Consider the following 27,500-nt stretch of genomic DNA (forward strand, 5'->3'; position numbering starts at 1 on the left):
GCTGCATTGTGTAAACCACAGGGCAGTATTTTATGCTAGTTAAAAGACACAAAACCGTATTAGTAACATGTTAACTGCCCCCATATGTTAACCTCTTAGCTGAGGAAATATTTGCAAAATCAATGCATAAGCCGCGGTTAATAGTTGGGAAAATACAGTATGCCATCCCCTCTGTCCAGAAGAGTCAGTCAAGAGCAGTAGTCAGATTCTTTGACATGGCATGCATATACACACAGACACTCACACACATACAAGAGGCTTGGAATGAATTGGAGCACTGGTAGCCTGTGTGAATGTTCGGGTGGTCTGAGTCATAGGAAATGAGTCATCGTTTGGGGCAAGGTGGGATAATATCAGATTGTTACATATTATGTAATGGCGTAAAATCAGTCAAACGTTTATGGCGTCATTCAATCAGTTTTCTAGAGGAAAAGGAAACTGTTTTAACAAAAGAACAACACCAAAGAGACACATAAAGGAAACTGTTTAAAATAAAGAAAAACACCAAAGAGACACTTACAGGAAACTGTTTTAACTAAAAAACAACACCAAAGAGACATTTACAGGAAACTGTTGAGTGCTCAGCGATGTCTGTGATGTCTGATGAAACTGAGGGGACATCCATCAGCGGACGAGAGTGAGACAGAGAGAGAAAGAGAGAGAGAGAGAGACAAACCTCCGACCCCTTCTTTCTTTGCCAAATCATTATTTAAGCAAGCGAGCCTCTCAAGCATTGATTTAGCCTTAATTTGTCTGGCAATGCGTCTTTTCCTCCTCCTTCCTCCTCCTCCTCCTCCTTCACCTCCACCACCTCCCTCCTTTTTTTCTTCTAGCCCCCGCAGTGAGGATGGATAGAAGAAACAAAGACCCAGAGAGAGGGAGAGAGAGAGAGAGAGAGAGAGAGAGAGAGAGAGAGAGAGAGAGAGGGAGAGAGAGAATGAAGTGTTCAATTAAGGGAGCGAGATAGAGACGTGGTGGTTGTGCGGAGGCTCCAGGTAGCCACTCTGTCTTCGGGAGAGAGCACACGCGGCCCTCCTGCCGGGGCGTCCGCCAATGGGAAGCACTTACAGATTAAAGTCATGCATCATTCATCGCGCTCGCAGACACACACACACGCATAGCGCAGACACACACACACACACACACACACACACACACACATTGTGCAGACACATACACGCACACACGCGCCGCAACACAAAGATACAGGCACACACACAGAACATCCACGCTCGAAAATTGAGGCAGCTGCTCACACCAGCAGGGACAAAACAAATGCACTCACACATATCATGGATCATGGATTACTTGCTAACACCCACATGCGCATAGCCTAGTCACATACAAGCATGAGCAAAACACAATTCTGCACGCACACACACACACACACACACACACACACACACACACATACACACACAGACACACACCCGCATGCATGCACATGCATAAATACTAATTTAGCCCTTCTGCCTTATTTCCTATACACATGGCCACCTTTCTAAACGGTGGCAGCTCTGAATCTGTCAGTGAAGAATTTGAGCCCAGGTCTAGCAGCCATCAGTCCAGCCATTATCTCTTACCTCTCACAATCACTGTCATCTGTGGCCCGCGGGAGCTGACTCTGCCCCTCACCAACTCTTTGTCAATTGTGGGAGCCATTGTTGCCTTTTAGGGCCTGCATTTGTGGTGGTATAATGTAATACACTTCCCTCTCTCTCTCTCTCTCTCTCTCTCTCTCTCTCTCTCTCTCTCTCTCTCTCTCTCTTTCTCTCTTTCTCTCGTTCTCTCGCTCTGAGCTGAGGGCCCGAATTGAATTACCGACTACAGCGCCAGCGGCCATGTCGACAGCATCCCTGATTTGCCACGTGTTTTGGAGCCCTTGGATCCGATTCATATTTATGCCGCCGCGAAAAACGCCGGCATTTTTCTAATTCCGTGTCGCTACAACCTGCGCGGGGCCCCGGAACAGATCAATTTGGATAAGAGCTCCGGCAAACATCGGTGCAGGAGGGGAGCGGCTGGCCCCGAGCCGCCGGGCCTGTGGTGGCGATAAGAGGCCTTTATTGATTAGCTGTTTGAGCTGTTGCCCAAACTCATTACTTTTTTCTTTTTTTTCTTTTTTTTTTTTTAAACAGCGAGTTTAGCGGTAGGAATTGAAATAAGTGTGCGTGCCGCCTCGTGCCGAACGGGGCCTGGGCAACCCCCTCTCGTGAGGTTCGCCTGTACAGGAGAATGAGATATCATCGCAGATAGAGAGAGGTTTTTTTCTGTTCTTTTTTGTTTTTAATTTTCTCATACATGCACAAATGACAGGTAGAATTCAATTAGTTTTTTTTTGGAGGGAAAAAAAGGGGGAAAATGTGTTGTGTATGTTTTATTGGCTTGGGGTACATGCTGTAGAGATGTGGGAATTGTGGAGCCTGGGAGTGTGTGTTGTGTGCGTGTGTGTGCGTGTGTGTGCGTGTGTGCGTGTGTGCGTGCGTGCGTGCGTGTGTATGTGTGTGTGTGTGTGTGTGTGTGTGTGTGTGTGTGTGTGTGTTCAAGTAATTGCAATGAGCTCAAAGCAAACAGAATAGGCATGGTGTTTGATTTCTCTGTGGCTCTGTTTGGGCTCTCTCAATTATCCATGTGTCTGCTCTGGGAGTGCAGGGCCAATAAAGCTCGCCCAGTCTTCGGCTGCCTTGTTGCAGAGACAATTGCAGTCGGGCACCTGGAGTCAGCTGGGGGGGCAGTTAATAAAGCTTGGCCTTTGTGAATGCAAATGGCTTTGGTTATGGACTCCAAGTTAGATGAATCCATTTTCTCTCTTTGTTTTTTTTTTTTTTTTGTGTGACAGTGGGCTCTCTATTCTACCATAAAAATTCGACTCGACTGAGTAAAACATCCTGGCATTTTAGAATTACCTATTTGAATAATCACATTCTAGCGGTGTGCAGTAGAGATGTTTAATACAATGATGATAGCTTGGCGCTGGAGAGAGTTATGAGGACAGTACATCACCACTACCAACACGGGCCTCATAATAAGATGGCAGCTCACCCCGTAGGTGCACCGCGCGTGGTAACAGTGATGTAATTGTTATCGTTGGATCTGGCCCGTTATGGAGCCTAATTCATTGTTTTTGGGCTCCATTCAAATGGTGCATTTGTACTCCGGACTGGCTTTTGCCCTGTGGCAGTGTGGGCTTTCAGAATTTGGGAATATTAGCACTAATGAGAATGCTGCGCTCTAACCCTGCGGATGAGACTCATATTATATTCAGCCTGTGTGCTTGCCGCTTGCCAAATTGATATCTATTGTGTCGCTGGCTGTGCTTCTCTCTCTCTCTCTCTCTCTCTCTCTCTCTCTCTCTCTCTCTCTGTGTCGCTATCTCTGTCAGGAAAGTTCACCGTGTTAATATCTCACTCTCTCGCTCGTTTCGGGTTCTCCGAGGCACTTTGGCAGTACGCAAGACTCATTGTTCGAACAGTGGCCGTTAATGAAGGCGCCTGTCACTAACAGACACGTCCCCCCTCCCCCCCCCCACCCTCCCCTCTCCGCACGAGGAGCGGACAAGGAGGCTTGGATAATGGAGAGGTGAGTAATTATAAGCCGCGGAATGAAAAGGAAAAAGCACAGACATTGATGTGCGGATCGGTGTCCGCGTTTGACCCGTGCTTGTTAAGCGAGGTGACGAGAGCGGCCGACCCGCAGTGGGCTCAGGTTATCTTTAAACACCGTGCCCACTCGGTGCTATTTTTGGGGCCCGGCAGCCTGCGTGCAGCACCTGTCGCTTTGGAACACAGGGGAGTGTAGCACTGGTCCAGACGGCGCGCCATGGCAACAGCCCATGGGCAGAGTAAACAGTGTCGGAGGGTAGGGACAGGTGATGACACTAACCCCCCTGAAGAGAGGTGTGGACAAGACCTCTTTAGAGTTTACATGGCTGGTTTCTTTAAGAGGGATTTGTGGACTATACCTGTTGACAATAGCTTGACTAGCTGTTCATGGATAGTATATTATTCTATAGTCATCGATAGCGCATTATTTGTGTGTATGACAGTGTGTGTCCTTTCGTGTGTGTTTGTACTGTAATGTATCTGTTAGGAGAAGCAGAGAATTAGGAGAGAATTCAAAGAAAGATATCTAAAGAAGCCTTGGCAAACAATTCCCTTCGATATTCGCTCCCAAAAGCCTTTGTTATGGACTGCACGTTGACACACACCCAACCTGGCCCCGTCTCTCTGTGTTCTATGCTGCCTGTTAAAACCAACCGACAAAGAGCAGGAATGAGACTGAGGCAGACAAGACGGGAGGGAGAGATGCGGTCGTGTTCCTGACCTGGTCCAGCGGGCCGCGCTATCACTCACTGTCAGGGATTAAACAAGTGGCCAGGTACGCTATCGATCCCTCCCCTGGGGCTGTCGCCCCAACGCTGGCCCAGCAAGACTCAATCTCACCGGCTACGTTTGTTATAGAGGGGAAGATTAAAACACACACGCACACACGCGCACACACACACACACACACACACACACACACACACATACACATATGCACAGACACACACAGAGAAACGCACACACACACACACACACACACACACACACACACTCACACTCACAGACACACACAGAGAAACACGCACAGATACAAATACATTTTGTTATGGAAGAGAAGATTAAGTGCACACAGAGACACACACATACGCATGCATACAAGCGTGAATGCAAACATACACACATGCAAGTGTGCATGCACACACGCACGCGCGCACACACACACACACACACACACACACACACACACACACACACACACACACACAAAGACACACACGTACACGCACACATACAAGCGTGCATGCAAACATACACACATGCAAGTAAGCATGCACACACGCACACACACACACAACACACACACACACAGACACAGAGACACACGCACACATACAAGCATGCATGCAAATATACACACATGCAAGTGTGCATGCACACGTGCACTTGTGCACACACACACGCACACACACACAAACACACACATGTGCAGCACAAGAAAGCGAGGCGCCGCTAATGCTTTCAGACAGCCTTGAAATGAGGGCCCCAGAGGGACTGGACACAGAGGCGAGGCCTGTGCCAATACGACACGCAATCAATAGCCAAGTCAGAAGCCTCAGCGCATCAGCCAGCCTCACACACAGACACCATGCAGCCTCCATGCAGCCCTCATTAGATCGACCTGTGGACACATCGCCCGCATGTAGCACCTCCAAGCCATGTTTGAAGTGTGTGTGTGTGTGTGTGTGTGTGTGTGTGTGTGTGTGTGTGTGTGTGTGTGTGTTCTTTTTCTTTGTCTTTGTTCTTGTACTCTGCACAATGACAATAAAGTTGAATCAAATCTAATCTAATAGACACAGCAAACTGATGGAAAAGTCTTTGTTAGTCTCTCCATATTGTAACCAGAAGCGAGGGTGTATTGTAAGAGATAAAAGTGACTACACATGTGTACAGTACATGCTCTTCTGACAAACACTTCTTTGTCAGTGTGCATTCATAATAAATCAAAAGCAAGGACTGTTGGGGAAAAAAACTATATGTCTTGTACTGTACATACATCTTAATGATGTGAATTTGACCTAGTTTCATGGCAGATGTTGTGTGGCATATAGAGTGCATTCTCTGCAGTTTCAACTGGAGTTAATGAGATCTTGGCCTCACATCCTGGTTAGAGGTTTGGTGTTCTTGGTCTGGGGCCGTAGCTTTGTTTTTGTTGTTGGTTGCGTGCGTAGCCTTTGCGCTGAATTGGTTGCAGACGCCTTTTTCTGGGTGGCCTGTTGTACAGTATCTCAGTCATATTTTCAATCGGTGAGGCTCAGCTCTGCTGAACCGATCTGGGTCAGTTTCCCCTCCTACTGCTGGTGTGGTGGTAGATTGTGCTTGCAGGGCTAATTAGCCAGTCTTGAGGAAAACTGGCCAACACGCTAACCAGACACTTTGTGGTATTCGAGCTGCCAAGGGCTAACCATGCATCCCCCTTTTGCATTCACAGATGGACCTCGGCCCTCACAAAAGGAGATCATATCTCTGCGTGCGTTCATGCTGTTGTTCCTCAAGCAGCTTATCCTGAAGGTGAGTCTCTCTCACTCTCTCTCTCTCTCCCTCTCTCTCTCTCTCTCTCTCTCTCACACACTCACACTCACACTCACACACACACACACACACACACACACACACACACACACACACACACACACACACACACACACACACACACACACACACACACACACACACACACACACACCATCAAATCCACAGAGTCCCGTTATCCAGCTATGCACAACCCGTGATCTTTACGGAAAAAAAAAATATATCCCTTAGTGAATTTAAAGTGTGCTCATAAACAAATAACAGGTTGTACAGTATTTCCTCTTATGGATTTCTAAATGTGTTTATATCAGAAAACACGAAAGCGTGCTCAGGCAAGGAATGTATCATTTCAGCGTGTGCGGTGGTCTTGAGAGACATGCTTTCAATCCCCTCCTTCTCCATCAAGCTGAGTGGGAAGCATGGCTTTAACCTGAGGAGCCATTATTATTATTATCATCATCAAAGAAGGCTGCCGTCTCGTCTCAGATGAAAGTCATGCTGAAGGCACGGCTCTGCACTCTCCCTCATGCAGGCCATTAGGAAAAGAGTGCAAGGGAGACATCGGCGGGACATAAAGGACAGAACAAAAACACTTAGCCAATCCCGTAATGGCAGAGTGACATGGCGGCTTCACTCGGCCAATGGGGGATCACAGGGGCTTAGGGCAGAGCAGCGGGTAGAGCTCCTCTAGTGCCTCTAGTGGTCAGTGCAGCTCGCGTCCTCAGATAATGACCCTGCAGCCCCTGAGAACGCTCTCCAGGACTCCTGCCCTGCTCAGGCCAACACTGTCTGTTAAATAGCTGTGCATACACATAGACATATACACAGACACACACACACACACACACACACACACACACACACGGGCGCACATACACCTTCACATATATACACAGTTACACACGCACACCTACACCTACACCTACACATACACATCTATACACACACACAAACACACAAACAACATATTCAGTATGTGCACGCACACGCACACACACGCACATGCACACACACGGGCGCGCATACACCTTCACATATATACACACGCACACTTACACCTACACCTACACCTACACCTACACATACACATCTATACACACACACAAACACACACACATATACAGTATGTGCACGCACACGCACACACACGCACATGCACACAGGTCTCATGACCTTCCCATACCCCTGCACCTGGATATCAGTGCAATATCAGGGTTAGATATGCCGTATCAGGGCCGTGTCGGGGCCAGATCAGGGCCAGATTTGGGAGGCTGTGTCTGTGCCCCACAGTCGGCTCCTCCAGTGAGCCTGGGCCCGCCCACCGTTGGGGGCCACAGACACTAACAGCAATTACCTCTCAATCTGTTCCCCCTTCCCGACCAGTAATGGGAAAATCGGCGCTCTCGTCGGGAAAAAAAAAAGTGTTTCCGCCACGCGAAGGGTCCACGGCGGGCCAATTTTTGATTACAGGCTGTGTCGTGTCAGACCGAGAGAGAGAGAGCCAGACACGACCGTTCGCCGTGTTACTGTGGCGAAAATCTGCCGTGAACATCGGCAATCAAAAAATGGAAAACAGGAAGGCGAGAGATCGGGGGGGAAAAAAGAGCGGGAAAGGAGTGGTGTTTTCTGTGTTGTATTCTGGAGCTATTTTTGGCCCCCAAGATATCACGCTGTAGTGGGAGAATTCAATCTGTAAACTTTCACAGATTGCGTACTGGCTGTAGGCAGCGATGTACATGCCACTGTTGTGTTGGCACATTGTGTAGCCCCTGATCTCTCTCTCTCTCTCTCTCTCTCTCTCTCTCTCTCTCTCTCTCTCTCCCACTCACTCCATTCCCTCTTCTTCCTCTTATGTCTCTTTCTACTCTCTCTCTCCCTCTTTCTCTCTCCCTCTCTCTCTCTCCCTCTTTCTCGCTTTCATTTTTCTCCCATCTCTCTACACCTTCACCGTCTCTCTCTCTTTATTTCTCTTCACTTCTTTGTCCTGTGCTTCTCTCTATTGATCTCTCTCTCTCTCTCTCTTTCTCTCTCTCTCTCTCTCTCTTTCTTTCTCTCTCTCTTCACTTCTCTGTTCTGTTCTTCTCTCAATTGTGCGCTCTCTCTCTCTCTCCCTCTCTCCTCCTCACCTGATCTCTCTCTCCTGGCCTGTCTTTTTGAAGGACCGTGGGGTGAAGGAAGATGAACTGCAGAGCATCCTGAACTACCTGCTCACCATGAACGAGGTCAGTGGGCTCAGCCGCCTCCATTATGCCGCCGCTGTGGTCCTGTCCTCCAGTGCACCAGCAGTCAGAGGGGGGAAGTGTCTGATCGTGCCCTGCTCCCACTGCTTAATAGACTTCCATTCTCTGTGTGTGTGTGTGTGTGTGTGTGTGTGTGTGTGTGTGTGTGTGTGTGTGTGTGTATGTTGCGTAGTGTCTTCTTGTATGTGAGTAGGTTAAGTGCATGTGGGTATTAGCAAGTAATCCTGTGTGTGTGTGTGTGTGTGTGTATGTATGCACTCTTCACATTTTTTATCTATATGTGCTGAAGGTATGCGTGTGTATGTGTGTGTGTGTGTGTGTGTGTGTGTGTGTGTGTGTGTATGTGACTTGCATCAGTGTCAGCAGTCTTATCTATAGAATACCCAGGAGGCAGCCTGACCCCCTCACACGTGTGATAATCTTGATAAATGTCTCTCCCCGTTCCCTCCTCCATTACCCCCCCCCCCCCCCACACACACACACACAGGATGAGAACATCCACGACGTGCTGCAGCTCCTCGTGGCTCTGATGTCCGAGCACCCGGCCTCTATGATCCCAGCCTTCGACCAGAGGAACGGCATACGGTGAGCCCCGGGGGACACACAGTGCACTTTAGCAAAAAAAAAACATAAACACTCATACACCGTGGTGCTGTGAGAAGTCATGTACAGTACGTATGTGCGGCAGCGAGCCACGTTAATAATTCAGCTGAATCTGTACGAGTGTTAGTCTGTATGTTGCTGGAGACGATTTACATATCTGTCAGGGGTGTAGCTGGCGAATGCGGAATCACGCGGCGGGAGCGAGTCCCCCCCCCCCCCCCCCCACGCGCAATGAAATATAAATGGCGCTCCGGCGAATGATTCTCGTAGCCTGGTGGGAGGAAGTCCGTTCGGAGGAAACGTACCGCAAAAGCCCCCCCTTTGATGAGGAAACTAATTTCATGGCAGAGCTAGGGGCTTACAACGAAGGGGGAAAAAAAAAAATCCTGTTCATTTTCTCGACAGGCGCAGCACAGCTCTGTGAAGTAGCCCCTGTCGCAGCGAGCGTGAAAAAGCTAAGCTAGCCAAGAAACGTCGGGGCGGGCTTTAACGATTCCGTTATCCCTTTCGCAGGGTCATCTACAAGCTGCTGGCCTCCAAGAGCGAGGGCATCCGGGTCCAGGCCCTCAAGGTCCTCGGCTACTTCCTGAAACACCTGGGCCACAAGTGAGTATCGACTCCCCCCCCCCCCCCCCCACACACACACACACAAACACACACAAACACACACACAAAACCACACCAGTCTCCGCACACCGTACACACAAACTATCTTGTCTCCCACACTTGCGCGTTCATTGAATATGCATGGGCCACGCTCGGTGGAGTTGATGATTCCGACCGGCGCCCGCTATAAAGAGCCTCATATGTCAGTCATTTTGAAAGGATCAGAGGAGACAGCTTCTCTCGCACTCTTAGGCGGTGTTATGGAGTTGATTATGCATGGGGGTGGGAGGGGGGGGGGGAGGGGTTACAGTACGACTTGGGCGCAGTTCTTACACACACACACACACACACACACACACACACACACACACCACTGCACTCCGTCTCCCTCCCGCATAGTGGTGATTAGGCCTGGCACGTGTTCGTGGTTCCTGCAATTGATTCACATTGTCAGTGAGTATCTTACTACAGTGCAGCAGGAGGCTTAGAGGGAAGCTCTCTGCCCCCCCCCCCCAACATTCTACTCTGTAGCAGGGGAAAGACCTGCAGGCTGTGTGCTGTTCTCTCATATGCTGTAGCAGGGGAAGACTTGGAGGCTGTGTGCTGCTCTCTCTCTCTCATCCACTGTAGCAGGGAAAGACTCGGAGGCTGTGTGGCGCTCTCTCATCCAGGGCTTTTTGCAGTGTTTCGCTCGTAGTCCGTGACAGCGGCACGGGTCTTGCTCTGCGAGTGGAAGATAAAATGGAAACGTAAATAAGAGATGAGTCGAGGGGGTCTGTGCATGCTGGCCAACTACATCAGAGCATACAGGGAGGGAGAGCTGAGCCAACGAGATGGATAAGAGGAAGATTAATGAAGGAGTGAAGTTAGATTTGTGTTTTAGCACAGACTGGCAAAATAACACTAATGACATAATAAGAGGAAAGAGAGCAGTTTTTTTAATTATAAGTGAAGAAATTATGATGAGTGTGACAAATTACAGTTCACATGAAAATGGGCCAGTACACATGCCTGCATCTGTACCCTCATTCACACACAGGAATGAAAAAGTAGAAACAATTAACAGAACATTACCGGTAATGCCTCTCTGCCTCACTGTCTCTCAGGCAACAGCAAACCCTCTCTTGCTCTCTCTCTCTCTCTCTCTCTCTCTCCCTCTCTTTCTCTTTCTCTCTCTAATGTGAGTCCCTATTTTCCTCTTTCTCTTTCTCTCTTTCTCTCACTCTTCCTCTCTTGTTCTCTCTGTTTGTCCTCCCCACTAACAAATGTATGTCAATGTGAGCCCCTGCTTCCCTCTCTCTTTCTTTATTTCTCTCTCTCCATTTCTCTCTCTCTCTCTCTTCAGAGTTGTTTTTTTCTTTGAGCCTCCTCCTTACCCTGGCATGTCACAGACATGAAAGCTTCCTCCTACCCGTTTGACTGACCACAAGGAACCAAACTCTACAGCTCCGTCTCAGTTCTGTCAGTGAAGCTGCCTCAATGAACTGTTACTGTGACAAACGATATTTTGAAAAGAAAGAAAAACACACGATTTGACTAATGAGGAGACCTCTGGCTGCTGCTTCTCTGTCATGGCTTGCCGTTTGTGATGGGAGATCTCATTTGTATCGTGTTTTGATGCCATGTGTGCAAGAGCCTGTTGAAAATGATCAGAGGATGTCAAGGGTGTATTTAAGTAGACTCTAGACGTAACCTGACCAGATGAGTGTTGGAGAAAACTACTTTCTTTTCCTGGAACACAGCACAGTATTCCCTTCATTCAGATCACTGTTGTTTGCCCAGTAGCCAGTCTTTTAAACAGATGGCAACGAGTACGTTGCTTCGGAGATGTCAAGAGATACGCATTGGATTGACAGGAGCACAACCCCCCCCCCCCCCCCCCCCCTCTCTCTCTCTCTCTCTCTCTCTCTTCCACTTTGTCTGTTTCTCCTTCCCCTGAAAACATGGTCTTTTCTCTCCGCCGTTCTCTAACTCCCTCTGTCATGCAAAAGCGGATGATGGCGGTCGGGAGATTGACACACAAAAGGGTTAGCACATGCACTTGTTGCACTCCTCATCCACTCTGCTGCAGAGCTGTCATTTGGGCCAGTGTGTGAGTGTGGCAGTAGAGGGGAGAGGAGAGGAGAGAAGAGGAGAGGGGAGAGGGGAGGACAGGAGAGGAGAGGAGAGGAGAGGAGAGGAGAGGAGAGGAGAGGAAGGGAGAGGAGAGGAGAGGAAAGGGGAGGAGAGAGGAGAGGGGAGGGGATGGGAGGAGAGGTGAAGAGAGAGTATGAGTCACCCGTTTGCCCTTTTTCGCCTCTTTATCTTCATCCATCGTTTTCCACATTTATACATTTTGAGTGGTTAAAAAAAAATACTCCTCCCAGAGCTACCCATCACCAAACAATTTGCCAACATCAGACAAAGGGGGGTTATAATATCTATCTATCTCTCTCTCCATCTCTCTTTCTCCCTCTGACTCTCTATTTTTCTCTATCTCTCTCTCCCTCTTTCTTTTTCTCTCTCTCTCTCACACTCTCTCTCTCTCTCTGCTTGTCAGAGATGTGCAGAGGTGTGTGTAGTGGAGCAGCGTCCAGATTTGCTGTTGTGACAGGGAGCCATGCAGGACGCTGTGTGTGTGAGCACAACGCTGGCGCTTTGTCACAGTGAAAGCACCTTCGCTGGCGTGCTGACAGTGTTTCTGGATCTGCGTCTCGTTACTGTTAGTGGGGGAATGGCGATGATGTAGCCTGATAGTGGTATTTGTGTGTTTGTGTGTTTGTGTGTGTGTGTGTGTGTGTGTGTGTGTGTGTGTGTGTGTGTGTGTGTGTGTGTGTGTGTGTGTGTGTGTGTGTGTGTGTGTTCTACAGGAGGAAGGTGGAGATCATGCACACACACAGCCTCTTCACGTTGCTCGGAGAGAGGCTCATGTTACACACCAACACCATCACTGTGACGATCTATAACACCCTCTACGAGGTACAGTCTCTTTCTCTTTCTCGTGCACACACAGACACACACACACACACACACACACACACACACACACACACACACACACACACACTCACAGATTTCACATGACAATACAGTGGACACTGTTACTTTCCTAACTTGTGTACTTTAGTTATGCAATAATGGATGATTTCATCGCTATTTCCGTCGACAGATTCTGACAGAACAGGTGTGCACACAGGTAGTGCACAAGCCGCACCCTGACCCCGACTCCACAGTGAAGATCCAGAACCCAAGTATGTTCGACCGCCTCGGGCGACAGTCGTTAATGTTATAGTTCTTTCCGGTACTCACTGAACAGATAACTGCACTTTGTAATATTCTGCACAGCTTGCATAGTTATAATGGCAATTGCACAAATAGACTTTCAATACACTAATTCAAATTCTTCAGTAAAGCCATTCTCCAAGGACATATTATCTCTTGCATTTCGCTGCCGTTTGCCGTGACATTAATGAGAATCTTACTAATAAAAAAGGCTTTAAAACTTTTGTGAGAAACCCTAAAAGGTTTAATCTCCAAGAATAATTTCACATTTACTTGTATCAGTGGATTGAATCCATGCTTCTGTGTTCAGTAAATGCTGAAATGAGCGAAGTACAATGGCTCGTAATGGTCTGTAGTGGAGTGCCGTTTTGAAATGGAAGAATATTGGACATCTGTTTACATGGATTACTTGGATTAGGTTTGTTTAGATTAACTCAAATCCAGTTCAATTGATCCATATAACACTACTTATAGCACATGGTAGGAAAAAAGGTTAAAAGTTTAATACATAGACAAATTGAATCTGCATCATATTATATATAATAGATTATAGAGAGTTCTAGTTGTACCAGATTGCATAGGAGTTAGAGGTCATAGCTTGGTTTCTATACAATTTTGGAGATGTTTTCCACCTCCAGGATGTCCACCAAGATGACATACTTATGAAAGACCAGATAAATGATTAGTGAAACAGTGAGTATTCAACAGTATGACCACATTTACTAAAATTGTTTTTGTTTTTTAACCAGGTGATTTTGATGAATAATAATTATAAAACAAACTTTTTAAGAGCCCTGTTTGAGATAGACTGACTTTTGGGTTGGAGCCCTATTTACAAGTTACTTCAGTCTTACCTAACCAGGACAAATAGACTGCCTCAGTACTAAAGGCATATAATGAAACCATGCAAAGACAGCTTCTTTTCCCATGTATTTTAGAGTGCCTGGTTGTAAGTTCAGCATTCACTGTAGGCGGAGCGAGCTTAGTAAAGCAAACAAACAGAAGTGAGAAATATCTGTCTATTTACCCAACATTTGCACAAGACTGTAAACACAGTCCTGGCTCTAAAGTGGTGGGAATGAGAAGTAAGTGTGTGTGTGTGTGTGTGTGTGTGTGTGTGTGTGTGTGCCTGCAGTGATCCTGAAGGTGGTGGCTACGCTGCTGAAGAACTCCACCCCCAGCTCTGAGCTGATGGAAGTGAGGCGGCTCTTCCTCTCCGACATGATCAAGCTCTTCAGCAACAGCCGCGAGAACAGGCGGTGAGTGACCACTCCCCTCCCTCATCTCCCCCTCTCCTCTCCTCTCCTCTCCTCTCCTCTCCTCTCCTCTCTTCTTATTCCCTTTCCTCTGCTCTCATTCCCTTTCCTCTCCTCTCCTCACTTCTCTTCTCTTCTCTTCTCTTCTCTTCTCTTCTCTTCTCTTCTCCTCTCCTCTCCTTTCCTATTCCCTTTCCTCTCCTCTCCTCTCCTCTCTTCTTATTCCCTTTCCTCTGCTCTCATTCCCTTTCCTCTCCTCTCCTCTCTTCTCCTCTCCTCTCCTCTCCTCACCTCTCCAGTCATCTCAAGCTGTCTGCTCCCTTCTTCCCTTTCCTCTCCTTTTCTCTCCTCTTTTCCTCTCCTCTCCATCTCTCTCTCATGCTGTGTTCTCCTCTCTCTCTCTCCCCTCATCCTCTCTCCTCTCTTCTACTTCTCTCTATTTCTCTCTGCTGCCCTCTGCTCTCCTCTACTCTCCCTCATGTCCTCTCATTCCTTCGCTCTCCCTCTCCCATTTATCCGGACCTTGTGCGCTATCAAAACTCTGTGTGACATTTCATACAGTGTCATTATATGGTTCTGTGTGGTGCACAATTTTCCTCTGAATCGGTGGCCACTTTTTCTCTCTTCCCTTCGTGTCTCCATCCTCTCTTGCAATTTTGAAAAAAAAAAAAATCAAATGAAAATCTAGGCTCGTATGGCTTTACTCCGAGAGGGCAGTGGAGAGATAGGAAGCATGTGAGGGAGAGAGACGGGGTGACATTGGGGAGATGACCCTGGTCAGACTTGAACCCGGGTCCCCGCGGGCACTCAGACTCGAGCACGGTGTGACCACTGTGGTCAGTTGTGCCATAGCCTCCTCGCCCTTTCCCTCTCCTCTCCTCTTTTAGCCTTCCTTCCTCAGACTCCTCTCTTCCCGATGTTTCCCCACCTCCTCTCCTCCTTCCTTCTCCCTTTCCCTCCTCTCCTCTTTTAGCTTTCCTTCCTCAGACTCCCCTCTTCCCATTGTTTCCCCACCTCCTCTCCTCCCTCCTTCTCCCTTTCCCTCCTCTCCTCTTTTAGCTTTCCTTCCTCAGACTCCTCTCTTCTCATTGTTTTTCAATCTCCTCTCCTCCCTTCTTCTCCCTCTCCATCTCCATGATGCTCCTCTCCAGTGCCTCCACCATCAGCTCCACTCGCTCCCTCTCCTCTCTCCCTCCTTCTCCCTCTCCAACTCCTCTCATCTCCTCTCCTCCCTTGCTCTCCCTCTCCATCTCCTCTCCCCCCCCCCTCTCTCTCCCTCACACCGTTTCCGTCTCTGTCTCCGTGACGGAGCTGTCGTGTGAGAGTCGTGTGAACAGACGGCGAGGCCTCTGCACTCCCCTCCTCTCCCCCCCGCTCACCTGCCAAACTAATTATGCCTGTGATTAATGCATCAAAGAGGAAGAGTGAGGGGAAGTGAGGGCGACGTGCGGAAGGGGAAGGGGAAGGGGAAGGGGAAGGGGGAGAAGACGCCATTGTGTTCCCCCTTGTTGTTGGCTGGTTAATGGGCCCCGCTCCATGCTAAATCATCCTTTAATTCATGGCATGTTCTTCAACAGCAGATGTTTCAGTGATACGCTGTATTCACACAGGCACACACACACACACACACACACACACACACACACATACTGTAGACAGAGAGAGTTACATAGTAGCACACATACATACTACACATTCTCCTTCTCACCTCTGGAGAAACACACACATATTAAATATGCTCTGACACACACACACACACACACACACACACACACACACACACACACACATATACACACAAGCACTACCTCCCCTGTAGCATCCTAGTCACACAGCAGCGTACAGGGCCCTGCTGGGTGACTCGAGGCTGCGGCGGTCGAGCGTCCATCACCAGCCGCCGCCATGTGTCCATCCATCCATCAGCCGCGGGCACTGACAGCCTAAGCACCGGCCATCCCGCCACTTCATCTCATCCTTAATTAGGAGCGCGGGGAGGGGAAGTGGGAAACGAGGGAGCTAATGCCAGCTGATGGACCGTGCAGCTCCCGCGCGCCTGTGCCCGCACCCGCACTCCCCCTGTGCCCCGCGCCCGCTAACTCCCCGCCGCCGTAAGAGCGTGGCACTGATGATGGTCTAGTGGCACGCAGCGTAATGGGCACGAAGCAGCGTGGGGGCGCTCGTCTGGAGTCACATTGAAAATGAAGAGCTAATAATGACCCGATGATGGATCTGGGAGATCGAGGAACAACGTGCTCGCCGTAATGAGCTGACAAGTGCGGCTGTTTATGATAGGCTGATGATGCATTGACCCGAGCGGAGATTCCATTACCGGAGCCGCAGTAGGCTGATAGGTGTGGTGGCGTGCAGCTAAAAAAAAAAAACAGTCAAGGTCGGCAGTGACAGTATAGGCCTCCCGCTGAAACATGCCAGAGCAGTCGAGAGGTTTTTATTGCAGTGTGCAAACCGCATGAACAGAGCTATTGGGACAGGAATGTGTGAGAAAAGGTCATCATTTCATGGAGAACTTAAAGAGTTGGATCCTGTTGAGGTTTTGTGAAAGTATGGATGTGTTTGATTGAGAAATTGTCAGCGATACTGTCAGTTGTGGTGGTGATGAACTGGTTCTCGTGTCAGGGCGAATTTCTGATGACATGGTTCTGGTCTCTCGTTCTCAGGTGCCTGTTGCAGTGTTCCGTGTGGCAGGACTGGATGTTCTCCCTGGGTTACATCAACCCCAAGACCTCCGAGGAGCAGAAGATCATGGAGATGGTCTACAACATCTTCCGCATCCTCCTCTACCACGCCATCAAGTACGAGTGGGGCGGCTGGCGCGTCTGGGTGGACACCCTCTCCATTGCTCACTCCAAGGTAAGAGGCAAACAGTTCCACACAGGCAAACAGCACCCTCTGTTGGCCAGGAGGAGAATTATAATTTCACCACATAGGCTGATGGAATAAGACTGCACACTAAATATGATGAATTGTGCAAGCTAGTGTGGGATTTATACGCTGTAATGGTTTGTTTATTGTCATTTCATAAGTAACACACCATAATCTGTCAAAAGTTAGAAAGACTGTCAAGAACTTGCAATATGTTTTGAAAACATACAGTGCACGCTCTGAGTGGTTTTCAAATGTCTTGACTTTGCGATTTGTCTTAGACGAAAACTAGGTCAAATGTCTAGAGGACACAGTGGATGTGACATTTTCAGGATGAGATAGCGTAATCCGAGATGACGCCGCAGTGGCATTCTGAAAGGTGAAATCAAGGTGTGACCTGTAACATTTCCCCAGGTGGACAGCGAGTCCAGCACGAGCGAGCACCTTAGGTATTTACAGTCCCCGGACCGTAATCAGGCCACCCAGAAAAGGGCAGCGCAGTGAACGTAGCTGAACGAGAGAAGCTCTTTAGGGTTCTCTGTGGAGCTCCGTTTAATGCAAAGCCTTCGCTTTTCTCTTCTCACCTGTCCTTCAGGTGACCTACGAGGCCCATAAGGAGTACCTGGCCAAGATGTACGAGGAGTACCAGCGGCAGGAGGAGGAGAACATCAAGAAGGGCCGCAAGGGGCTGGTCAGCACCATCTCGGGCCTGTCCTCCGTGCCGACGGGCATCAAAGGGGCCGCCTCGCTGGAGCTGGACGACACCTCGCAGACGCAGACCCCCGAGAGCGAGGCCGACTATCCCGAGGGGGCCGAGGCGTCCCGGAACCCCCTGGCCGAGGGGAAGGACGCCGGGTCGGGGAAAGGAGGGAAAGGAGGAGGAGGAGGTGGTGGAGGTGGAGAAGGAGGTGGAGGGGAAGAAGAAGAGGGGGAGGATGGGATGGGGGAGGAGGGCGGTGCGGGAGGAGCGGTCGCGAGAGAGGGGGCGGCGGCGGCGGGGGTGCGGGTGGAGGTGCACGACCTGCTGGTGGACATCAAGGCGGAGAAGGTGGAGGCCACGGAGGTGAAGCTGGAGGACATGGACCTGTCGCCCGAGAGCACGCCGGCCGTCACCGCCGCCGGGGTGGACGCGCTGCTGGGCAACGCCTACTCGGCCGCCGTGGAGAAGCTCGGCGTGGGCGGCGTGCTGGTGCCCGAGGTGGGCGGCGGCGGCGCCAGGCCAGCGGATGCCAACCTCGAAGGGAAGAACGCCGGCGGCGGCGGGCCTCTCATCACCCTCGCCGACGACGGCAAAGACGGACTGGCGAAAGGCGCGACCCTTGCGGCCACCGCCGCCGTCGTCGCCCCCGCCTCGGCGTCTGGCAGCGGCTTCCTGTTCGGGGAGGTTGGCGCCTCGGGCGCGGACTCTAAGCTGCTGCCCGAGCTGGGCCCGCGGGAGCCGCGGGTGTGGACGGGCGCCAGCGACGACCGCGGCCTTCTGGCGCACATGACGGGCGGCGGCGGGGGGAGCGCCGAGCTGGGCACCGCCCGCTGCGCCCTGGAGGAAGAGGCCGAGGAGGCCGAGTTCAAACTGGCGTCGTCGCTGACAGATCCAAGTCCCGCCGCCGACAGAGACGCCAGCATCGCCGGCAGGGGCGCCGCAGGGTTCGGCGAAGTCGCCGCGGAGACGGAGGGCGACGCGGCCGCCAAGGGGGCGGGGAGCTCGGCAGACGCTGGGAGCACAGCCTCGGACACGGAGAGGTCCGACGACGGCAAGGACAAGGAGGCCAAGAAGATCCAGACCACCACCACCACACAGGTACTGTAGCTGGACAATGCAATGCTTCAGCACTCTGCAATTGGGTATGGCTTCTGTGCCAGGGACATTGCCCCAGGCTGTCAGCATAGCGAACTGAATTGTTTATTCTTGTTTATATACAATATGTGCTGATGCAAGGGTGTTCTTTTGACTGTGTTTTCATTCTTTATTTGGTTAACGGAAGCGGTAGCCAAGTCATTGCTAAAGACACATTGTGTTTCTTTTCTCTTTTTGGCAAGTGGCCGTATAATTATCAGAGTCTGAGTTTAAATGTCCGGGGGATATTTCAACTCATGGAACGTCTCTTGCCAATCAGAAACAAATAAATCCATAGAACCCAATTGTTGTATAAAGTACATTAATGGCTACATAGGTTTATGCCAATAGGGGGCATTGCATTGTTGCTGTTTTACAACACAAGGGCACCTTATCTGCCGTGTGTGTTTGCACTGAGGCTCTGTGTTCCCCCATGGGTGCTATATTCTCTACATGCACAGATCCATCACTTTAGACTGGCCCACTTCCGTAAGCAGGTGTCTCCAAAGTGACCCGATGAAGGATGTTCTATGTCTCAGAGGAGGCGGTAATGCGGTGTGCTCCCTGAACACCTGGCTCAGGCTGTGTTATAGGCCAGAGCCCAAGGTGGTGATCTGGACTCTGGTTCGGACGTTAACGAGGAGCTGATCGGGCAGGCCAGGTAGCGGCCAGTGCCTGGACGTGGCTGCTGAGAGGAGCCATGGCTGCCGTGTACACACGGAGAGAGCCAGGAAGCCATTTTCTCTGTGACCGCCTCGACTGGCCCCGGACCGAGTCCACTCAAGCAAAACTGCACCCAGTGGACTCTCTCTCTCTCTCTCTCTCTCTCTCTCCTTCTCCTTCTCTCTCTTTATCTCTCTCTCTGTATTTCTCTCCCTCCCGACTCTCTCTCTCTCTCTCTCTCTCTCTCTCTCTCTCTCTCTCTCTCTTTCACTCCCTGTGTGTCGGGCTCCTCTGCCAGTTCATCCTGGTAGCTCAGCAGGCCCTCTAATGGACAGACTGTGTGGACACTGACACACCATGGCCTGGGTGCTATTTCAGTTTTTTTTTCCATCCATCCCCTTATGTTATTCATTGGAGAGCCACTGGATTATTCTCTCCCTACCTCCCCACTGTGTGTTTCTCTCTCTCTCTTCATCCTTCTCTCCCTCTCTCTCTCTGTCTCTCTCTCTCTGTCTCTCTCTCCATCATGGTCGGTGTGGTTGGCGTTCCTCACCTGCGTAGCTCGGTGAACCGATGGGAAGCGAGTGGGTTAGCAGAGCCGCTATTTTTAGCCTCCTCTCCACTAGTCCCTCTCTCTCTCTCTCACCCTCTCTCTCTCCTTCTCTCTCTCTCCCTCTCCATCCTTAGGCTGTTACGTAATTCGCTCATGTACAATTCAAGGGCTCTGCGTTGCAACCTACTTTCTCCCAGCCCCTTTACATAGCTCCTTCAAGGTTGACTCTTTTTTTCCCACTTCCTCTCTCTCATGCTCGCTTCCGATTTTACTTTCTTTTCAGCGGTAATTGTTTTATGTAAGCGTTTGAACCCTGCGCGCCTTTCTTTCTTCCGTTGGCCGAGGGGTCACTCTCTGACCGAAGAACAAAAACGGCCGTTCCCTCTGGGCCCAGCGGCTCCAAACCGAGGAGGGGTCAGTGGTGCCAATAAAGCCACGTTTGAATGGGCTTTTCAATCACAGCAGAGCTGATAAGAAAGCTGGCTAATACGTGTTCGAGTGGCGCACATGAAATCAGCGCCGATCTCGTATATGCTCTGGACTGTAATATATTAGCCGATAGATTTATGCATCCATTTCGTATTTCTTCAGCTATGAGGTTAATACATGAGGGCAATTAATATGGTGTTAATATGGCTTTGTTTTTTGTTTTTAACTTGCATAAAACACTGTCTTGCGGTTTATACACGGCTAATACATACACAATGACTGTAGTGGAAGGCTCTTTTGAAGTGACTGTATGAAAATCATCCCGCCTGGTGTGATTAAGCGCTTGAGCGTTTGAACGTTGCCGGTGGTAACGGCGTTAATGAACAGATAAGACGCGAGGGGTCAAAAGAGGACTCATTTCTCTATTCATCTCTCTTTCCCTCTATAATTGTTTTCTCTGTCCCTTTATCTTCTTCCCCTCCGCTGAATATATCTTTCTGCAATGCTTCCCCTTTTTCCAATTTTCTTTTCATCTGTCTCGCCATCTTTTTTTGCACTTTTCCCCTTATCTCTTTCTGCCTATGTTCCTGTCCATGCTTTCTCTCAAATAACCTTACCTTATTGTCCACCATGACTCTTCATTTCTCTCTCTCTCTCTCTCTCTCTCCCTGTCTCTCTCGCTCTCTCCTTCCCCCCTCTCTCTATCTCTCTCTCCCTCTCCCTCTCTCTCCCCTCTCTCCCTCTCTCTCTTCCTCTCTCCCTCTCTCCCTCCCTCTCCCTCTCTCTCCCCCTTTCTCTCTCTTCCCCTTTCCCCCTTTCCCTCTCTCTCTCCCTCTCCCTCTCTCTCTCTCTCTCTCTCTCTCTCTCTCTCCATCCCTCTCTCTCTCTGCAGACCCTGCACGGCGGTCGCTCCGTGGTCCAGCTGGAGCGGGACCTGCGGGTGGACCTGGGCTTCCGCGGGATGCCCATGACGGAGGAGCAGCGGCGGCAGTTCAGCCCGGGCCCGCGCACCACCATGTTCCGCATCCCCGAGTTCAAGTGGTCGCCCATGCACCAGCGCCTGCTCACCGACCTGCTCTTCGCGCTCGAGACCGACGTGCACGTCTGGAGGAGGTCAGCGCGGTCACTCGCTGTGTGTGTGTGTGTGTGTGTGTGTGTGTGTGTGCGTGTGTGTGTGTTTGTGTTTGGCCGCCAGGAAGCTGATTCATGCCTCGCTAACGTCAGTTAGGATCAAGGTGTCAGCAGCGGTGTTGTGAGGCTGCTTCAGATTTCATTAAGGCCCCTTTGTCTGAGTGATGTTTTGGCCACGCAGTCTCTCTCTCTTTTTTATTTTTCCTCTCTCTCCCTTGCTCTTTCTCTCTCTCTCGCTCTTTCTTTCTCTTTCTCTCTCTCACACTCACTCACTTTCTCTCTCTTTTCTTACTCCCTCTGTGTTATTTTGTTCCTTGGACACAACCGTGACTCTTGTTTAATTCGGTGTGTAAACTGTCTCCTGTTTTTCTTTGTCATTTTTCCCCTGTTCAATCTCGCAGCCACTCCACCAAATCGGTCATGGACTTTGTGAACAGCAACGAGAACATCATCTTTGTGCACAACACCATCCACCTGATTTCTCAGATGGTGGACAACATCATTATTGCGTGTGGGGGGATCCTGCCTCTGCTCTCGGCCGCCACCTCACCCTCTGTGAGTAGCACATGGGCTCTACTGCTCTCTAGTGGCGAGATGTGCCTACTGCAGGGATAGAGAAATAAAAAGTGTATTGGCAGTAGTGAGGATTGTTATTGTTATGCGTTACTTCTGATAAATCCCTTTTGCCAGCAGCTTTGATGCTGAAATGTTTGAACACAACTATGCCCCTTGTGATGTGTATAATGTTTTCTTTATGTGTTTTTTTGTATGTGTTCTTTGGACAGAGTACCAAGGTCAGTACCAATGCTTTCATTAAACTTCCATAAAACACACATTACAGTACACCCACAGTTTCAGTCATCATAATCTTTCATCGTGGTGCTTGTTCTTCCGTTAGCTTCACTCCAGTAAATGGAGCTCAGGCTGCTTTGATTGGCTACTTCTGTGTAGCCATTGAGGAGTGGAAAAAGATGTTTTGAAACACTTGTCTAACGCGTCTTGAATGGCTACACAGTCGAAACAATGAGTTGTGTTCCCGTTTCTTTTTGTGATGTTTCAAACGGCTAACTCGAGTGTCTCTTCTAGCTCACACACCTCAGTCATTCATCATTCACTTCAGAGTACTGAGAGAATGCTAACGGCTAGTCTGTTGCCCTGGGTGTTGCACACCCAGACAGACTGAGAGTATCACGGTTTATGTGTAGGGGGGTTAGGGTGTATGCTCATAGTAGACCTTGTAATTATGTTTTCTGTTGGCAAAGAAGCAGAAGAATGCTAGTGCCCAGAGGGTGGTAAAGACCGGTGAGGTGGGCCGCAGGGTCGAGAGAGTTGGCACGGTGGGTGAGGTGGGTGGTCTTGTATCTTGTAGCCCCTGTGCCCACAGCCAGTATGTCAGGCTGACAGTGTATTCCCTTTCTCCTCCAAAGCCTCTCCCTCTCTTTAGTCTGACCGACTTTTTAAGGCTTCATGAATATAATTTATAACCCCAGCCTTTTAGAATCCTGCCACGTTTTAGTTTAGTACGTTTCTATGCATATAGTGTGTTGTTCCAGACAAGCATATCATAATGCTGTGGACAGACGTGCTCATTTTGTCTAGCTAACAGCTAGCTGCTAGCCGCTAGCTCAGGTAGAGGGACAGGCTTTGGATGTTTTGAGTAGAGGCCACAGAACTGAGCCCCGTTTAGAGCTGCACAAGACCTCTAATGCTGCCCGTGCTCGGCTCTTGGTCCCAAACACGGAGCCCCTATGGTCTGCTGGCCCCCACCCACCCCACAACCCCACCCCCAACCCCCCCACCTCCCACCATCCAACTCCTCACAGCCTGAGCCTGGCTGGGCCAAATGAAGAGTAGGTGCCCCCAAACCTCACCCCCCACCCCCACCCTCACCCCCAAGTACCCCCCCCGACCTGCATGTGTGCCTTCATTTGAGTCGGAAGCAAGGAGTCATAACTCAGTTCACTGTTACCGTCACCCTCACTGCAGTATGGTAATGCGATGTCAGCCACCCTGCATGTTTGACACTACTCTCACATGTCTGAGAGGCTGTCTCTGTGTATATATATTGCTATGCATCGGAATATATTGCAACTGTATGTGTTTGTGCGGTCCATGCTGAATGCCAAATGAATGACAGGGTAGTTAAAATGTGGAGTGCGTTTGTGTGTGTTTTAGTTGGTAGATTGTGATGTGTTGAAGTCTAGTTTGTGTGTGTGTGCGTGCGTGCGTGTGTGCGTGTGTAATGTTTTGTATAATCTTATGTGCTAGTCTGTGCTAGTTTGTGTGCTCCATTTTGCAGGTAAGATTTTGTGAAATACTTTTGTTAATTTGTACAGATTGTAAACAAGATTGTGTGTAGAACAATATTGTGTGTGTGTGTGTGTGTGTGTACAGTACGTTAGTGTTTTTGTGTGTGTGTGGAGGGGAGGGGGGGGCAGTGTGTGTATGTGTTAACTTACGCAGGCCACAAGATTGAGTATATGGGTATTCTATGAGGGGATAACTGTGATGTAAAGTCTTCTGTATTCCTTAGCAGAGCCTTCTCTGTCTTTCTCTGTTTGTGTGTTCGTCTCCACTCTTCATTCTCTTTCCCTCTCTCCCACCCTTTCTTTCTCCACCAACTCCCTCTCTCCATCTGCCACTCTCTCTCTCTCCCTCCCTCTCTCTCCCTCTCTCTCTCTGCTGTGATCCTGTGTGTGTATGTGTGTGTGTGTGTGTGTTCATCAGTCTCCCACTGTGCCCCAGACGGAGCTGGAGAGCGTGGAGGTCACCCAGGGCATGTCCGCTGAGACGGCCAACACCTTCCTCAGCCGCCTCATGGCCATGGTGGACGTGCTGGTGTTCGCCAGCTCGCTCAACTTCAGCGAGATCGAGGCCGAGAAGAACATGTCCTCGGGAGGCCTCATGCGCCAGTGTCTCAGGCTGGGTGAGTGTGTGTGTGTGTGTGTGTGTGTGTGTGTGTGTTTGTGTGTATCTGTATGCATGTGAGTTTTTGTTTATGTTTACAGTTTATGTTTATGTACAGTATATACAGTGTGTGTGTGTGTGTGTGTGTGTGTGTGTGTGTGTGTGTGTGTGTGTGTGTGTGTGTGTGTGTGTGTGTGTGTGTGTGTGTGTGTGTGTGTGTGTGTGTGTGTGTGTGTGTGTGTGTGTGTGTTTGGGTAATGAGTCAGAGTAATGACCGTACAGTATGTGGGTAAGTAAGACTGAATATTTTTTTAACAGATTGTGTGTAGGAAGAGCACTCGCGGGATTGTAAACTATTTGTATTTCTGTTGGTATTGTATAATTATTACTGAAAGAAAAACAGAATGCCGTCTAAAGCAGAGTAAAGGAAACAAATGCAAAAGAGGGATGGAAAACCCCGGGAACAACATCCGACTTTAGAAATAGAGAAACGCTAATTGTTTCTCCTGGACAGCGCTGCAATATAGAATGCAGAGTATTTCCAGTTTGAGTCAGGCAAAAATCTGTCACTTTTACATTATTATTCCCAGCGCTGTGAACCTTGTTTTCAAAAACGTCTCTGAGAGATTGATTCTTCATCAAACAATAGTAAGGAAGGATTTTGTCTAAAACTGAATTCCATGAGATCAAATACATAAACCACATGCTTCTTATGGTGGGATCATTGCCGGTGGGCATTTTATAATAGGATTCATGTAATCCCATCAAGAAAGTCCATATAGGTTTCAGTAATACGTTTGTGTGACATTTCACAATAAAGATCAATATTTGCTACACATCAGCTTACAAGGCCAAATAGACCTGTCTGTCTCCAGTCGATAACCATCACCGTGTCATAAAAAAAGCACCTCAGAGCACTTTATCAAAGCTCTTTTGTATCAAAGTTTATTTTCTCCGTTTTTTGAAACCTTGATACTTTGATACTTTGATACCTCACCCACATTCAGTCAACACAGCCTGTCATTCATAGCACCCCATTCTCTTGATGTGTCAGTCTAAATGATTGACAGAGTCGGTGGGCAAAGCCGGGTGTGTGCAGACCTCACTCCTCGCCACCCTTTCCGTGTGTGTGTGTGTGTGTGTGTGTGTGTGTGTGTGTGTGTGTGTGTGTGTCTGTCGGCATCCTGTGAATAGAGCAACTTTTTAAGCATTCCTGATGTGTCAGATGGCCATTTGCAAAGGTGTCAGGTATTTAGTCTCTGCTGGAGTCTCGCTTTGTGTCTGGCACAGTCGTGAGTCATAGAGGGTGTTCTTTTGTACGTGACTGCTTGCTCTCTCTCTCTCTCTTTGTGTGTGTTTGGGTGTGTGTGTGTGTGTGTGGGTGTGTGTGTGGGTGTGTGTGTTTGTGAATGTATGCGAGGAGAGCTGAGGATGCTGCAGAGTATAAAGAGATTTATTGTGTGTTTGTGTGTGTGTGTATGAGTTTGTGTGTGTGTATTTGTGAATGTATGCGAGGAGAGTTAAGGATGCTGCATAGTATAAAGATATATATTTGTGTGTTTGTTTGTGTGTGTGTGTGTGTGTGTGTGTGTGTGTGTGTGTGTGTGTGTGTGTGTGTGTGTGTGTGTGTGTGTGTGTGTGTGTGTGTGTGTGTGTGTGTCTGTCTGTCTGTCTGTGTGTGTGCACATGAGTGGGTGGATTCAATCTTTATCCTGCTTTGTGTGTTTTTTTGTTACTGTCTGTATCTAACTCTCCCTCTATGTCTCTCTCTCTCTCTCTCTCTATCCCCCCCCCCCTCTCTCTCTCTCTCTCTCTCTCTATCCCCCCCCCTCTCTCTGTCTCTCTCTCTCTCTCTCTCTCTCTCTCTCTCTCTCTCTCTCTCTCTCTCTCTCTCTCTCTATCCCCCACTCTCTCGCTCTCCTCAGTGTGTTGTGTGGCTGTGAGGAACTGTTTGGAATGCAGACAGAGACAGAGGGACCGAGGCAGCAAAGCCTCCATACTCAACAGCAAGTCTCAGGACAGCCTACACAGTATAGCCTCTGCCAGCAAGGTGCCTGCAACACACACACACACACACACACACACACACACACACACACACACTGCTAGGGTCATGTAGAACACATACACATAACACTAGAATGGCATTCTTAGAGTGCAGCTCTCTGCCAAGGCCAAATAGCTTATCACAGTGTGTTTACATAATCCTGATTAAAGACAAACAAGCAAATGAACCACAGTGGTAATACACGGTGCAGTTTTGCCTATTCTCTCGCAAGCTAACACTGCCAGTCAACTAGTCATTAACTTTTCTCCATGGCTGAAATCTAGTTGACCCTTACAGGGGAGCTACTCCAGGTGCGTAACTGAATCGTTCCGTTCGCGAAGCGTATGCTGCAGCAGTTAATAATCACGATAATCATTGGAAGTAGCTACACCAGATGCGACAGTGGCGCGTACATTCAAAAAAAAGTAGACCAGTCTTCTAAAATGAATTTTATTCATCGCGAACATAACGCTTCAGTTATGCACCTGGTGTAGCTCCCCTGTTACCCTGGATGTTGCACCCACACTATAATTCATGCTATTTTAAACTCGACTCGGATCTACCAGTCAAGCTCACAGAACTGATTTAATTGTGTAGTCATCGCCTCTCATGTTTTCTATCACTGTTTGTTCTCTTTTGCTATTTTCAACTCTGCGTCTCTCTTGTTGTGTCACTGTAACTCTGAGGTGAAAGCTGCGAGGTGTGTATGAAGTGTCTGCTCTGACTAGCGTGTTGCCCTGATGTGAGATATGAGCGAGCGGGCGGGTTTGAAAGATGTCTGTACTGTGTGGTGTTGTCTCTCTGCTTTAGACTGCCATAGAGAATCTCCCCAGTAACCTTTCTCCCATCAAGGATCCGGACCGACTCCTGCAGGACGTGGACATCAACAGGCTGCGCGCCGTCGTCTTTCGGGACGTGGTGAGTGGGAAGACACAGGCCTGTTTCTCTGTGTGTGT

The 27,500-nt window shown here is 49.2% G+C and overlaps 1 protein-coding gene across 1 annotated transcript in view; it reads left to right on the forward strand.

Annotated features, from left to right (window-relative positions):
* The window catches only part of LOC134099150 (neurobeachin-like), a 303,605-nt gene that overhangs the window by 113,824 nt on the left and 162,281 nt on the right, over nt 1–27,500 (forward strand). The window contains exons 14-29 of the mRNA XM_062551941.1: nt 6,034–6,113; nt 8,294–8,356; nt 8,862–8,959; nt 9,491–9,583; nt 12,433–12,541; nt 12,732–12,813; nt 13,980–14,103; nt 16,776–16,968; nt 17,576–17,830; nt 17,909–18,778; nt 21,352–21,572; nt 21,992–22,145; nt 22,376–22,384; nt 24,336–24,516; nt 26,423–26,547; nt 27,397–27,462. Of these exons, the coding sequence (XP_062407925.1) occupies nt 6,034–6,113; nt 8,294–8,356; nt 8,862–8,959; nt 9,491–9,583; nt 12,433–12,541; nt 12,732–12,813; nt 13,980–14,103; nt 16,776–16,968; nt 17,576–17,830; nt 17,909–18,778; nt 21,352–21,572; nt 21,992–22,145; nt 22,376–22,384; nt 24,336–24,516; nt 26,423–26,547; nt 27,397–27,462 (2,723 nt within the window). The remainder of the gene's footprint in view (nt 1–6,033; nt 6,114–8,293; nt 8,357–8,861; nt 8,960–9,490; nt 9,584–12,432; nt 12,542–12,731; nt 12,814–13,979; nt 14,104–16,775; nt 16,969–17,575; nt 17,831–17,908; nt 18,779–21,351; nt 21,573–21,991; nt 22,146–22,375; nt 22,385–24,335; nt 24,517–26,422; nt 26,548–27,396; nt 27,463–27,500) is intronic.

This window comes from Sardina pilchardus, chromosome 13, assembly GCF_963854185.1.
Source record: "Sardina pilchardus chromosome 13, fSarPil1.1, whole genome shotgun sequence".
Lineage (NCBI taxonomy): Eukaryota > Metazoa > Chordata > Actinopteri > Clupeiformes > Clupeidae > Sardina > Sardina pilchardus.